At 51.9% G+C, this 14,158-nt stretch overlaps 1 protein-coding gene across 5 annotated transcripts in view; it reads right to left on the minus strand.

Annotated features, from left to right (window-relative positions):
• The window catches only part of RGS3 (regulator of G protein signaling 3), a 118,809-nt gene that overhangs the window by 84,856 nt on the left and 19,795 nt on the right, over window positions 1–14,158 (minus strand). For 3 of the 5 annotated variants that reach the window (XM_073876498.1, XM_025888642.2, XM_073876500.1), the window contains exons 5-8: window positions 13,800–13,868; window positions 5,073–5,133; window positions 3,806–3,896; window positions 3,107–3,162 (exon numbers count right to left, since the gene is read on the minus strand). In XM_073876498.1, the coding sequence (XP_073732599.1) occupies window positions 3,107–3,162; window positions 3,806–3,896; window positions 5,073–5,133; window positions 13,800–13,868 (277 nt within the window). Of the gene's footprint in view, window positions 1–393; window positions 658–3,106; window positions 3,163–3,805; window positions 3,897–5,072; window positions 5,134–13,799; window positions 13,869–14,158 lie in introns of those variants that run through there. The other 2 variants (XM_073876499.1, XM_073876503.1) reach the window with 2 other exon arrangements.

Below are 14,158 nucleotides of genomic sequence, written 5' to 3' on the forward strand. Positions count from 1 at the left end.
AAGTTAGGAAAAACACAAACCCCAGCTGCGCAGCCACGTCCAATCTCAGGCTTGAGATGCTTTTTTTAAACCCACATTGCCCCCAGATTTAAAAAAAAAAAAAAAAAAACAAAACCACAGAGAATCAACTAGATAACCTCACCAAGGACATCACCACGTCCGTGGTTCGGATGATGCAGAGCTGGGCCTGGTCTGCCCCTAGAGAGGGGCCGTAGGTAAAGGGTGGACCCTGGGGCCAGCTCCGGCCTCTATCCTCCCCCCAGATTGAAATTAACCCACAAGGAGCAGGAAGAAGCAAGGAAGGCCTCGTGGGGAGAGAAGTCCTACTCAGGTGAGCCCCCAGCCCTGACCCCCAGTGACACCCCGGGCACCCCTAAAGGGCCAAGCACCCACCTGGCGGTAGCGGCGCTCCGAGCACACCTTGCAGAGCCCATTGAAGCGGTTCATGGCTGCGGGTCCTGTCTCGGCTGCCGCCCCATGAAATCCCAGCTCTCCCCCCAGCAGCGGGAGCCCGCACTGCGCCCCGTCAGCCTGGCATGACCGCCCTGGGAAGCCCGCCCCGCAGAAGAATGGCAGGAAATCACCTCTCACCTCCCCAAGCCCTGTCTGTGCTGTGTGCCTCTGCACGATAAGCCCGAAGGCTTCCTGAAACCTCAGAATGACAAGGAAGAGGGAGAGTTTTATATTAAAATTCCTGTCAACTAGTTAGTATTCCCCTGGCCCCGGCGGGGAGAGGGCGCCTTTGTTCTGGCTGCATTCTCCGCCATGGGCCACTTTGTGATTCCAGTGTTCTCACAAACACTCCTGGCTGGAAGAGAACCCAGGCAGAAAACACGGCCCCCTCTATAACAACACCACTGCCCCCTGCAAATCCCAGCGTCCTTGGTAGCAAATCCAGAGGACTAACACCATCTAAAGGATCCACGGACGCCTTAGGGGGTTGCACTCACAGACATCCCATCTCAAAACGGAGAACATGAAACATGTGGGTCTGAGAACAGCCTGCCATTCACAAGCTACTTAAAAGTCAGTTTCTTTAGCCAGGCAACAGTGTTAGGCATCTGATGACATGCAGACCATAAAGGCAAATCAGGAAGGGAATTCCAATCACCAGATAATCCAGCCTCCTCATTCTACCCTTCAAGAAGCTGGGGACCACAATGGTTAAGGTCACATAGCAGGGTACGTGGAGCTGGGACCAGAACCCCAGTCTTGTTCCCTGCCTTGTAGAACAGTACCTGGTGAGCCCAGCGCCCCTTATACCCACCTTACCATCCCTGCGGAAACCCACCCAGCCACTCCTGTCCTTGAGGCCAGAGAGTGTCCCTCGGTACAGCCCAGCTTTGGTTGCTATGACAGTGGGCAGGTCACACAGGTTTCTGGGCCTCCGTCACCCCATGTGCACAATGGGGAAGTTTAGCAGGTGACCTCTGGGGGCTCTCCCTCAGTCCAACTAAGTCACGTTCTGACAAGCACCCCCACTGTGCTGGGTCCTATGGGCATCTCTGAGTGCGCAAGCCCAGGAAAAGCAAATGGGCCTCAGAAGAGTGTGCCCATGGGTCAGGGCCTGTGTGCAGATCCAGAATGAAGCCGCCCGGAAACTTGTGGTGTTGATGTCCATGTCATGTCATTCCCGCAATCACGAGGGCTCTCTAGTCACTGTCCTCCCTGTGCTCAGCCAAGTAGAGAGAGAGGGAGGAAGGTATTTGCAGCAACGCCAGTGAAGCTAGGTTTTTTAAAAGATACATTTCTTTATTTGAGAGAGAGGGAGAGCAAACAGGGGGAGGGGCAGAGAGAGACAAAGAGAATCTCAACCAGGCTCCACGCTGAGGGTGGAGACCGATGCGGGGCTTGATCCCACGACCCCAAGATCATGACCTGAGCCGAAATCATGAGTTCGACGCTTAACCGACCGAGCCACTCAGGTGCCCTTGAAGCTAGAAGATTTTAAGCTTCAAACAAAGCCACAGAATACAGTAACCAGCAAGTTATTTTAATAACTTAGTAACTGTGCTATCCAATAGGGTAGTGACAAGACATATGTGCAAGGTAAATTTGAACTAATTCAAGTGAAATAAAATGAAAAAGTCAGGTCCTCGGTCACACTAACCACATTTCAAGGGCTCAAGAGCCACAGGTGGCTAGTGACTACCACATTGCACAGGGCGGGCAATGTTGACTTGCTCACAGCTATATCCCAGCACCCAGCACAGGGTCTAGCCCCTGAGAACGTTCAATAAACAATGAGAGAGTGAATGAGTGAGTGAGTGAGTGAGTGAGTGAGTGAGTGAATGAATGAACGAATGAACGAATGGAGGAAATGAAAGAGAAAACATTTTGAGGATATAATACACCTCTATGGAAGATATCAGGGGAAACAGCACCACCGTATCTTCCCAAGTAGGCCGCGTGCAGGAGGCAGTGTGGCTCAGGGTACTCAGGGAGTGACCTAACCTCTCTGAACCTGACCTCTGTGAGGTGGGGAAGTAAGGACCGCCACAGAGGTGGCAGTGAGGGTTAAAGTGGGGAATAGCAGCACTTGGCACAGAGGGGCATCTCAGTCAGGGGGAGTTTGCTTCTCCCTCTCTTAGTTATTAGAGAAAACCAGGTCCTGCAAAGAGGCGGAATGAACTTGGGGGAATGCCCCCAAATCCCTATGTGAAGGTTCTTCTCTTGATTCAAAGCCCTAGTGGAGTAAGAGCCCATGGGTCTCAGATTCAGACTCACGGCTGCTCCCTGACATCAAGCAGGCCTAAGCTGAGGGTGATTCGGCCACAGTGCCAGGGGAAGCAAGCGGTCCAAGGGGGCCTGGGGGGAAGGGGAGACTTGGATTCAAGAGACTGAAAGTCAGTAAGATCCATCCCCAGGGGCCTGGCTCTCTCACCACTGCTGCCCTAACCATGAGTAAGCAGAGAAAAGCATAAGAAATAACCCCTTAAAAATGCACGACTTGCTGAATTTCCAAGCTCCAAGTGAACCTGAGTCTCAGGCCCCAAATGCAGTCCTGTTTGGGGGTCTCCTGGGCCCAGGGATGGACCAGGAGCAAGTTAGAGCCCAGGACAGGGCCCAGGCCCTGTCAGTCCCGCCCAGGCCTGCCCCCACCTACCTTGACTTTCTCCCCGTTCTCAGTGTCCCCACCTCCTGGAGTTCTCAGCAGAGGATCTGGAAGATGACAGAGCAGAGTCAAAAAGTTTCTGTTGGCACATAAGAGTCCATTCCAGAGACCACCCAGAGGACGAGGCCAGGGTGCCGGGCCCATGTGGTTGTCCAGATCACTGCTGGCCTCCAAGATGTGGGGGTGCCCGAGCTCAGGCTCAGCAGGGTATCAGGAGCCAGGTCTGCGTGTGAGAAGGACAGAACAGAAGGGAACACAGAATCCGAGACCTGAGCCTCAGGACTCTTGGCAGGGCCCACTTGCCCTGCCTATCGAGGTGGACACCCTAAGGCCAGCAAGGCAACCTGGGGCGGATCCTGAAATCACAGAGGAGCCATGCGGGAAGCTCCTGAAACCCAGGCCTCCATAAGCTAGAGTGGAGGAAGCTGAACCACATAGGGTCAGGCCTATAATCCTCTCCAAGGAAAGTCCAACCACAAAAACAAGATGTTGTGGGCAAATGCTGCCTGCAGCCTGCATTCCAGCAGGTGCTCGTGAGAAGCCCCTGGACCCCTGACCTGACTGCAGCCAGGGGTGACAGATGCCACAAAACACAGGGGCAATGCTACTCCTCAGGAAGGGGGGGGGGGAAGCTGAGGGAGTGGGTGCAGCAGCGCGTCTGGTTAGAAGCCAAAGGTGGGGCGCACCCACCTCTCAGGGCCCGCAGCCGCCGCCTGGCCACCTTCAGGTGCTTGGTCCGGCCCAGGTCTTCCCCCAGAAGGTAGTACCAGCCGCTGATTTCCTGTCACAAGGGAAGGTGTGACATGCTCAGACAGAGGCAAAGGACACAGGCAGGCAGCCACCAGCCGCCCCCCCCCTCAAAAAGCAGCCCCTGGAGAGCCTCCCTCAGGAGCATCATCTCTGCAGAGACAGACCCTCCAGCTGCCCTGCCCCAGAGGGAGATGCCATGCCTACACCTCCAGGAAGCTTTCCCTGATGCTCCAGGCAGAGCTGCTCGTCCTCTCTGCTGAGTTCCCACAGCCTGTTGTCCCTGGAGAACAACGGTCTGCTTGCCTGCCTGCCTCCCCACTGGGCTGTGCATAGGCTCTCCGATGGGCCTAGCACTGTGCCTGGTATACAGTAGGAGCCCAATGAATGTTGACAGAACAGAAGGGAGGGAGTGAAAGAGGGATGGAGAGGCCAGAAGGTGGGCATCCTGAGGCTCCTGAGCAGTCCCCATGCAGGGAGCATCTCCCAAGAGGGAATGAAGCCAGCGCCACAGGCCAGAGAAGCTATTTGGGACCTACATGAAGGATAAAGGGTCCTCAGCCACCTACCCGACTTCACTTCTAGGACACAAAGGGGCAGGGCCACCTGGCAACTCCATGCAGAGGCCACCAGGCCATCTCTAGGGATGTGTGTGAAAGGAGTGTCTCCACCTCCCCTGCTCAAAAGCCTCCAGTTTGGGGCCAGGGTGGGGGGCGGAGTGCAGAGGTGGATAAGGAACTGGTTACCCAGAGGGAGGGGTCTCTGGATTCCAGAGAGTCCTCACTCAGCCTAAAGGAAAGCTCCATAGAGGATGGTGCTGCTCATTCCATCCCTGAGCACTCACCAGACCCAAAAACATGAGACCTGGTAGATAATGTCAAGAGGATGAGAACCACCTAGCCCTGCTCCTCCGGGGCAAGCCCGGGAGTGCTCAGAACTCTGAGGGATCTGCCAGCATCCTGGTGTGCCAGACACCAGGCCCAGAGCCCCTTGGAAGGCCTAGGGGCTGCCTGACAACTGATCTCTGACAAGCACAAACCAAGAAGAAGACCCAAAGCCTTGCTCACTCGGACGATAAACAGTGTTGTTCTTCAGGTCATGAAGCATGCGAGACAGAAGCTCCACCCAAGGGCTTCCAGACAAAGGCCTTTGCCCATGCTAGCCCTGGCCTTGGTGGGATAATCCTGCCGGAAGCGTCCCCGAGACCCACCTTGTCTGGAGTCAGGAGGGACTTCACCCCAAAGCTCATGCAGCCGATGAGTCCACTCTGTCTGGGAGAACAACAGAGGCTTGAGTCAGCACCTTCTTGCCGGGCTCTATGGGGAGGCCAATTACCCCATGCAACATAGGTTTGCCTGATTCACTGCGGTTTACAAAGCACTTTGAACCGCGTTGTCTCATTTGATCCTCCCAACTTTGTGAGTTAGGCTGGAGAGGGCTGAGTCTCCCCATTTCATGGAGGAAAAGGCTGAGGCTCAGAGTCGGTCCCCTTCCCAAGGTCACAAACTGGGTTAGTAGTAAGGTCCTGTGGGAAAGCCATGCACCCTAGATTGGAAAACAGTACTCCCTCCACTGACCACAGAAGCTTAGGGCTACCCATAGGCTTTGGGGACTTTTTCTTTCTTTTTTTTTTTTTTAGTAGAATTAACATACTGGGTTATATTAGTTTCAGGTGTACAGTATGATGATTCAACAGCTCTACATTTTTCAGTGCTCCTCAAGGTAGGGCACTGTCTCCCGTCCCTCGCCCTCACCTCTCCTCTGGCAACCAGTTTGTTCTCTGTACTTAAGAGTCCGGGTTTTTTGTTTGTCCTTCTTTTTTCTTCTTCTTTTTTTTTAAAGATTTTATCTATTTATTTGAGAGAGAGAGAATGAGAGATAGAGAGCACGAGAGGGAAGAGGGTCAGAGGGAGAAGCAGACTCCCTGCTGAGCAGGGAGCCCGATGTGGGACTTGATCCCGGGACTCCAGGATCATGACCTGAGCCGAAGGCAGTCGCTTAACCAACTGAGCCACCCAGGCGCCCTTTTTTTCTTCCTCTTAATTTGCTCATTTGTATTGTCTCTTAATTCCACATAGGAGTGAAATCATAGGGTATTTGTCTTTCTCTGCCTGGCTTCTTTCACTCAGCATTAACTGTTCTGGCACTGGGGAGACCTGAAGAGGCAGGCCCTGCAGGGAATTTCAGCACCCATCTCAGTGGGTTGATGCTCAACTGAAAAGTTGTGGGACCTCAAGTTCAAGAAGCTTTTCTCGGGTACAGGCAGGACCTTCGCAGTTCCTGGACGGGTTCAGATCAAGGTCCCAATCAACACAAAAATTGTTGAGACTCACTTGACCTGGACAAGTAGGCATGAGCCAGAGTCAGGCCTTGGAGCGGCCGGGGGGGGGGGGGCGGTGTCACACTGTGGCAAGAGGCTGAGTTCAGTCGGGTCCCCCGTGGCTAAGAGTAATTCAAAGTTCCAGAAGACTGATCACCATTGAGTCCCAGCGTCTAATCGGGGACTGACTGATACAAGGCAGCTTTCAGTAATGATGGCATAGGCTAATGTTAATGAAATTCAAAAAAATAACCTTGTCATTGGGAGAGAAAAGGAAGTAGTTTACAAATCTGTGGTTTAATGAGAAAGACGCCCACAAAAATATTAACAGTGGTTGTCTCTGGTAGGTGGGATTAGAGGGGTTTTTGTTTTCTTCTTTGGGTTTTCAGTGTTTTCAAGTTTTCCCAGGGAACAAGCACCACTTTTGTAATCAGAAAAGAAAAACAGTATTTATATCTTTATATTTGCAAATACTTCTGCCATATCTTTATCTTAGCACTAGAGTCGCTTTTTCATTTTTCTTTTTTTTTTTTAAAGATTTTATTTTATTTTTTTGAAACAGAGAAAAAGAGAGAGCACAAGAGGGGGTAGGGTGAGAGGGAGAAGCAGACTCCCTGCCGAGCAGGGAGCCTGATGCGGGACTCGATCCCAGGACGCCGGGATCACGACCTGAGCTGAAGGCAGACGCTTAACCAACTGAGCCACCCAGGCGCCCGCTTTTTCATTTTTCTATTGTCCTCTTTCTTAGCGCATCCCCAACTCAGACCACCCCAGAGACTGGTTTAATAGCTGTTAACCAAGAAACAACATGAGTATTTAGATGGAAGCATAATCCTTCAGTATCTGATGGACCCACATAGAGGAGAGATTGAGCAAATACTGTAGAAGACACAGGAGCAAAGCCAAAGATGGAATGAGCCGCCCACATGGGTAGTGAACACCCTGGAGTTGTGCCTCCCCAGAACCTGGTCCAGGGCGACCTGAGTGAGGCCAGGGGCTCTAGCTGACGGTGCACCACAGAACCCTCTGAAGAGCCCACCTAAGTCCTGTGCCCCAGAGCCTGCCCCTGGGGACCGAACACAGTTAAGTCCAAGGTGGGATCCAGACCTTTGAGTCTAGAGAAAGCTATCCCAGGACTCCTGCAGGGCACCCGCCTGTGCCTGCCCCAGTCAAGGACCAGTGGACCAGGTCTCTGTAAATACATATTGTTTGCATTCTCCAGAAAGAGTGGCAGCTTACCACCTGACGGTCCCAAGCAAAACAAAACTGGCTTCTCAGAGGCAGCCAAGTCAAGTGAGGGGCGGGGCTGCCGAACACTAGAGACTGATCCTCGGAACTCGTGCCCCTGCCCCTCAGAGGCACACTCTGCACCTAACGTGCCTCCCCACCTCCTGTCCCTTGGCTACTTCCCCTGCTCCCTCCCCTGCCCTCACTTCCTGTGGCCTGGGCACCATGGTTCCCCCTCTTCCTTGCCCCCTCCCATCAGACAAGGCCATATTAATAATCTACCCAAAGAGGACAGTGCGCTCACCCGCAGTAAAGCGACCCTTCCACATCCATCTCCCCAGCCCACCCCCAGAAACAACACTCCTCCCTCCTGGGAAGTGGCCAAGTCAGCACTACCAGCCACAGTGACCATCACGAGCGGCAGACGCTGGTCTGAGTTGCCATTCCAGAAAAGCCTTGTCAAGACTTTGCCAAAGTCCTTACCACCAATTTGATTCTATTTTTCAACACCTTCAAGGGCAATCCGGCTGGTATCCAGGTGCTCACACTTCCTTGTTGCACACTTTCCCTATCACACGTATTCAGGTGCTCACACTTCCTTGTTGCACACTTTTCCTATCACACCGGGTATGGCTCTAACTTCCTAAATCTCCAAGCAGGATGCTTTAGCTGTAATAAAGGCTGCCTCTCCCCCCTGCTCTTCAATAAGTGGAATTTTCATTCCCTGGGGCTTAGAGAATGCTAAATGGTTAATAGCCTCCCATGAGCTTTACTTCCTGCTAAGGGGCCTCCAATGATTTCATGCTAATTCAGGCCAAGTAAATTGTCACAATTAATGTCCATAAGCAGGAAACACTCTCTAAGTGTTCTTCAATTAGGTACTCCTTAAGCCTGCTTTTGAAAAATCTTTGGAGGAAGAAAGATTTCTTTTACATGTAATCTGAGTACACGGCAATGCACCAGTTGGTCAGCCTATAAACTTGGAAACTAGTGCTTACCCTAGAGGCTGCCTGAGAATTGCGTGAGCACAAAGTCTCAGGGGCCAAGCCTTGGTGACTTCTCAATGCTAAACCCTGAGCTCAGGGCTCCGTGCGCTCAGTGAAGGCTCGACAAATGCAGGAACCCATCATGCCTGTGGTGGGTTGGCAGGCCCTGGGCAAGGAGCCGCAGCATTAAGGAAAGAAGACAGACATGCAGGAATGTAAACAGCAATTCGAGACAGCAAAACAGGGATATCACTGACAGGGAGAGATTGACAGACAGATGGACAGTGCAGGCAACAAACGTTGAAAGCTCTGGGAGGGCTGAGATGCCGGAGGAGGGCCTGAAGAGCTAAGCCAAAGACAGGAAGAAGAAGAGCACTGAGGGCAGAGGGAACAGCCAGTACAAAGGCTCAGAGGTAAGGCTTCATGGAACATTCGTGGAGAAGAGTACTGGGCTTGGTTACCTTTTGAGCAGAGGGTAAGAGACCCACTGTAAAATGAAAATGCATTCTTTTCAGGGAACTTTCAGAAGAAAATGCATTCTTCTCAGGGGCCTTAAACTATTTCTGCTGCAGGGTTACAGCATTTAATCTCCACTTATTTTTATTCTGATGGCTTAAATTGAACACATATTTTTCCATTTGTTTTTTTTTTTCTTTCCGCATGTCGGGTCACGAGCTTTCTAACGAAGATGGCACTGTGCTTGGCACTGAGGTCCTGTTTGGGAAGTAGATTAAAGGCGACAGGAGACTTGGAATGCCCAGGCCAGGGTATGACACACAGCAAGCAGGCTCCCTGTAAATGTTCCTACTCTTCACATAAAAGATTATGTGTTTCAAGCATATGTGTGTTTTGTTCTTTTTTTAGCGTGGTATATGACCTTACAATCCTAAGACTTCTCTGGCCACAGGTTCTGAAAGTGCTATCATTGATAACTAGAAGCTTCAGTGTGGCCTTCACCGTATCATCAAACAAAACTTTTAAATAGCTGAGTTCCATAGTCAATGATATTAAGGAGTTACGGTTAATTGTCAAGCATGGCATTGTGGTTGTCTTTTTAAGCCATCTTTTAGAGAGATATATAGAGAGGAGAGGAGATGATGTCTGGGATTGGCTTTAAGATAATCCACTGGAGGAGGGAGGGGAGAATTCGTGGGGGCACGGAGGGAATGAGATTGGCCATATAGCTGATGGATGAAGCTGGACTATGAATATATGAGCGCTTATTATATGACTTCTACCTTAACGTATGTTTGAAAATTTCTTGAAAATTCACAGAACCCAAAAGCTGAAAAAAATCTTAGTGTCTCTCACTGCATTTCACAGTTGAGACTGAGGCCCGGAGTGGGGAACAGACTTACCCAAGGTCTCACAGCAACATTGACGTTAAGCCAAATCTCCTGCCCTGAGGCCTGGTTCCCCTCAGCACACACTCTGTCACCATGACGAGGTGACAGCCCCCAGCGTTTCCCCCAGAACGTCTTTGTAGACCACTTTGTCCCCCTAAGACGAGTTTACAGCCGTCACTGGAAGGGTCGTGAGAAGTCATGAAACAGAGGCTTCCCTTTATCTCCTATCAGTTACAAAATGTAACTGCCACACATTAACCTGGATGATTTATGTAAAACCACACCTGTTTCTGTTGGGAAACAGCCCAGGGGAAGCAGCCCAGGCCCCAAGGAACAAGGGTACTGGCACAGTGCATCACAGAAAGAATATAGCTTTGGAGTCATTTATTGCCTGCATGAGGACAGTCAACTGCCAGGCTGCCTGGATTTGAATCCTGTTTCCACCACCTCCTAGCTGCATTAGCTCGGGCAAGTTACTTAGCCTTTCTGTGCCTCTGCGTCCTCACCTGCCAGAGAGCAACAGCCCTAGTACCTACCTACACCTGCCAGAGAGCAACAGCCCTACTACCTACCTACCTAATCTTGTGAAGATTAAATTAGACGATGCATGGAATATGCTATGTGAGGTCCACACACAGTGGACTTTCAGTGTTTAATAGCCTCACGCAAGTTCCTTCACCTTTATAAGCCTTGGTTTCTTCCTCTCCGAAGGGAGGGACAGTAATAATTCCTATGTCGCCCCAAGGTTGCTTATGAGGATGAAATGAGATAATGTACGTAAAGGGCCTGGCACAGAGAAGGGCTCAGTAAGTGTTTGTCTCCTTCCTCCTGTAATGGTCTTTGATGTTGCTAAGTTGCATGGCCGTCCTTTGGAGAAGCTCAACACAATGTGAGAGCATTTCGCGGGGCAGAAGTCTGCAATTGCTCTGTCGGCCTCCCCCGGCTCCGAGGCCTTCCGGCTCAGAGAGGGATTGACGCTACGCATCTCCGCGGGGCGCTGGCGGCTTTGGAGGGGCCACCTGCTCCGAAGCAGGCCTGCCTGAGCCTGCTCTGCCCCTCTCGAGCTTTGGGTTGGGACTGTGGCCACGAGCTCCACTGTGTTGGGTTTAATAAGGAATCTCACTTTCCCAAAACAGGCAACAAGTGGAGACACAGCCTCCGTCGCACTCCCCCGCAAGGCCCCCCCCCCCCCCCCCCCCCCCCCCCCGGCCTCACTTTCTTTTGCAAAACCCATAAACTGCCCTCTGCCGGGCTCGCCCTGGTCTCACAGGAGGGCAGACCTCTGTGGCGGGTCCCAGCGCGGCGCGTGCCTCTGGCACCTGCTTCCCTCTTTGCCTCTGTCCCGCGGGCTCCCCAGACACACTCCGTCTCTCCGGCACGCCTCTTCGGGCTTCTTCGGGCTTTCCTGCCGAGACAGGATTCTGACCGTTGAGCCCTGTCACCCACTGTCATCCTGGGCAGTCCCCCCACCTTCACCCACCGCCTTGGTGGTCATGGCTCCCACGTCCGTACCTTGGCACAGACCTCTCTCTCCCTCTGGGCTCTGTGTCAGCAAGACACCCCTACACAGCTCCCATCCAGCTGCTCTCCAGCCCCTCCTTCTCGGGGGACCCAAAGCTGGTTCCCTTCCCCTCCAGGGCACGCTGGTTTGGTTGGGGACACCACCTGATACCCAGGAATGACCCCTGACTTCACCCGCCGCTCTCCCAGCCAAACCACCACTAAGTACCATTAATCTCATCTCCCAAATCTGTCCTAGGTCTGCCTCCCTCCTCTCCATCCCTAAAGCATCTCTCTCACAGATCACTGCAACGATCTCCTACCTCCTCCCCAGCCTTCCAAAGCCCTACCAGGATAGATCTAGAACACGCGTCTGCCTCTCCCCTGCTCAACACCCCTCAGTTATCTCTTCACCACCAGCTTCCCAAACACCAAGCTGACGGCATGAGGTTCCCCTGAGAACTTTTATATAAATGTAGCTCCCTCAGCCCTGCCCATGAAGATCGGACTGAATCCATCTGACATGGCACCTGAGAATCTATGTTCTCTGTAAGCATCCCAGGGATTCTGATGCAAATCCAGGGCTGAGAACCACTGGCCTTAGGAGGCAGCCCACGCTCCAAAGAACACCTACAGAATCACCTGATTTGGCTTACACCAACCTCTTCCTCTTATCTCTAGCTGGCCCCTACTTTGTACTTGACCCTCCTGCAACGCCAGGGAGTTTGGATACCCCTCCCCACTGCTGCCCTGCCCTGCCCTCTAGGCTGGTTCTTTCTTCTGTTCTTTTGCTTGCGCCCCAGGAAGCAGTATAGTGTTGAGAGTGAGAATCTGGGGTCTAACTGCCTGGGTCCCCACCCTGGCTCTACTGCCTACTGGCCATGTGACCTTGGGCAAGTGACTCCCTTTCTTACCCTCCATTTCCTCTTCTGAAAACTTAGGCAAAAACATACTCCTCTTAAGAGTTATGAATTAAATGAGATAAAGCACTGTCAACCCCTGGCTTGTGGCCAAGACCCAGGAAATGGTTGCTTATTATCAATGTGATGTCCCCCTCCTCACCCACACCTCCAAGTCCCTATCAGTGATCCTCTCGGGAGCAGGAGGGTCTCTGATTGACCCCATGTGTCCCCAGCATCTAGACGAATGTTGTCACGTTGGTACCCAGGAAATGGCAGCTGAATGAATGAGGCCTACAGCACCGTAAGTTCCATGAGAAAAAGTAAATGCTCCATTAAAAGAAATATTCTTCCTTATGAATAAGGCTCAATTTTAAAAAGCATACCAGCTAGGGCGCCTGGGTGGCTCAGTTGGTTAAGCGACTGCCTTCGGCTCAGGTCATGATCCTGGAGTCCCGGGATCGAGTCCCGCATCGGGCTCCCTGCTCGGCAGGGAGTCTGCTTCTCCCTCTGACCCTCCCCCATCTCATGTGCTCTCTATCTCTCATTCTCTCTCTCTCAAATAAATAAAATCTTTAAAAAAATAAAAAATAAAAAATAAAATAAATAAAAAGCATACCAGCTATAACATTTAAGATACTAGAAAGCATTCAACCCCCAAATATTTTCCCAGTCTAAGCTGGTGAACGGAGCTGATTTTCATTCACTGAGGCACTTTTCCAATTACTGCTTGGTTCTATGATGGCTTGACAAATGCATGGCCACAGGGCCCCCAGATTCCTTTGGCTACCCCAGGTGAATGAGTCCCTGCTGCTCACAGCAGGCACGGCACTCAGTCCAGTTGCTCTTACCCCCTCTGCTGGGCAGCCGATTCTCCCCCTCACCCAGCACTCCTCCCCTGTGCTGGACTAATCCCCATGCTAAGGACCACATCCGGCCACCCGCGTCCCAGGCAGCACGCAAGACCAGCCTGTTTGGCTATTCCCACATAAGACCTCTGCACCTCCCGCGCTGCCTCCTCATGGCAGCCTGAGCCCAGCATGCATATTCCTGCCTCTTGCCTTTGCTCATGCAAAACCTTGTCTTACTCTTGATCTCTGCCCCAAGTTCACAATCCCATTTCTTACAGGAAGCCTTCCTTGATCACCTCGGCCCACAAGGAACTTCCCTCTTCCCATACTTACTGTCCTTATTACTCATTCAGTCTTTTATCCATTCAAACAATATTTACAGAACATCTGTGTGCTAGGCATTGGGTACCGTGATGACTAAAAAAGAAATGGGCCTATTTTTCTAGGAGCTTCTACTCCTGTGGAACTGAGCCTGTGTATACTGTTACTGTAATCGGTGTCTAGGCAGCACCTGGTGTCCCTTCCTGCAAGTGGGCACCTTGAGAGCAGAAGCCACAGGCAGGCTGGCTGGCGTCCCCAGGGGCCAACACAGTGCCTTGTTGATACCAAGGGCGCAGCAAATGCTACTTGATAACACGGTCCTCCACATTGTCTGGAGCGACGGGGACTCGGGGGGGGGGGAGGTGGTAGCCTCTCAGATTTAGTGTTTCCACTACTACTCATTCATCCCACAGGCTTTAACTGTTGCCTGCTGGCCACCTGGGGGCCAAGAGCAGGCTCTCCCCTCCAGCTCAGTGCTTCCCCTCACCTGGAGTCACCTGCCCTATTCCACACAGTGACCAGAAGGCGCTTCTGTTCATCTTCCTCTTGGATGGGACTGCAAAGCAAACCAGACGGTCAGGGTGTTAGTAGGATCGAGCTCCAGGCTGGACCCACAGAGTTCATCACAATTGCAAAATTTAGAAATAAACTAACAACCATAAGGAGCTGGTTAAAGAAACTCAAGCACCAAGAGGGTGGGAGGTGAGTATTCACATACATAAAGGAGTTTACATTACCTTGTTCAGGACAAAAGGGAGGTTACCACACAATATTACAGAACAATTCCATTTTTGTAAACACCTACACACACACAGACACACAGACCCATACAAATCAAAGACCTGA

This window comes from Callorhinus ursinus, unplaced genomic scaffold, assembly GCF_003265705.2.
Source record: "Callorhinus ursinus isolate GAN/ISIS: 27379988/994484 unplaced genomic scaffold, GSC_fseal_2.0 scaffold24, whole genome shotgun sequence".
NCBI lineage: Eukaryota > Metazoa > Chordata > Mammalia > Carnivora > Otariidae > Callorhinus > Callorhinus ursinus.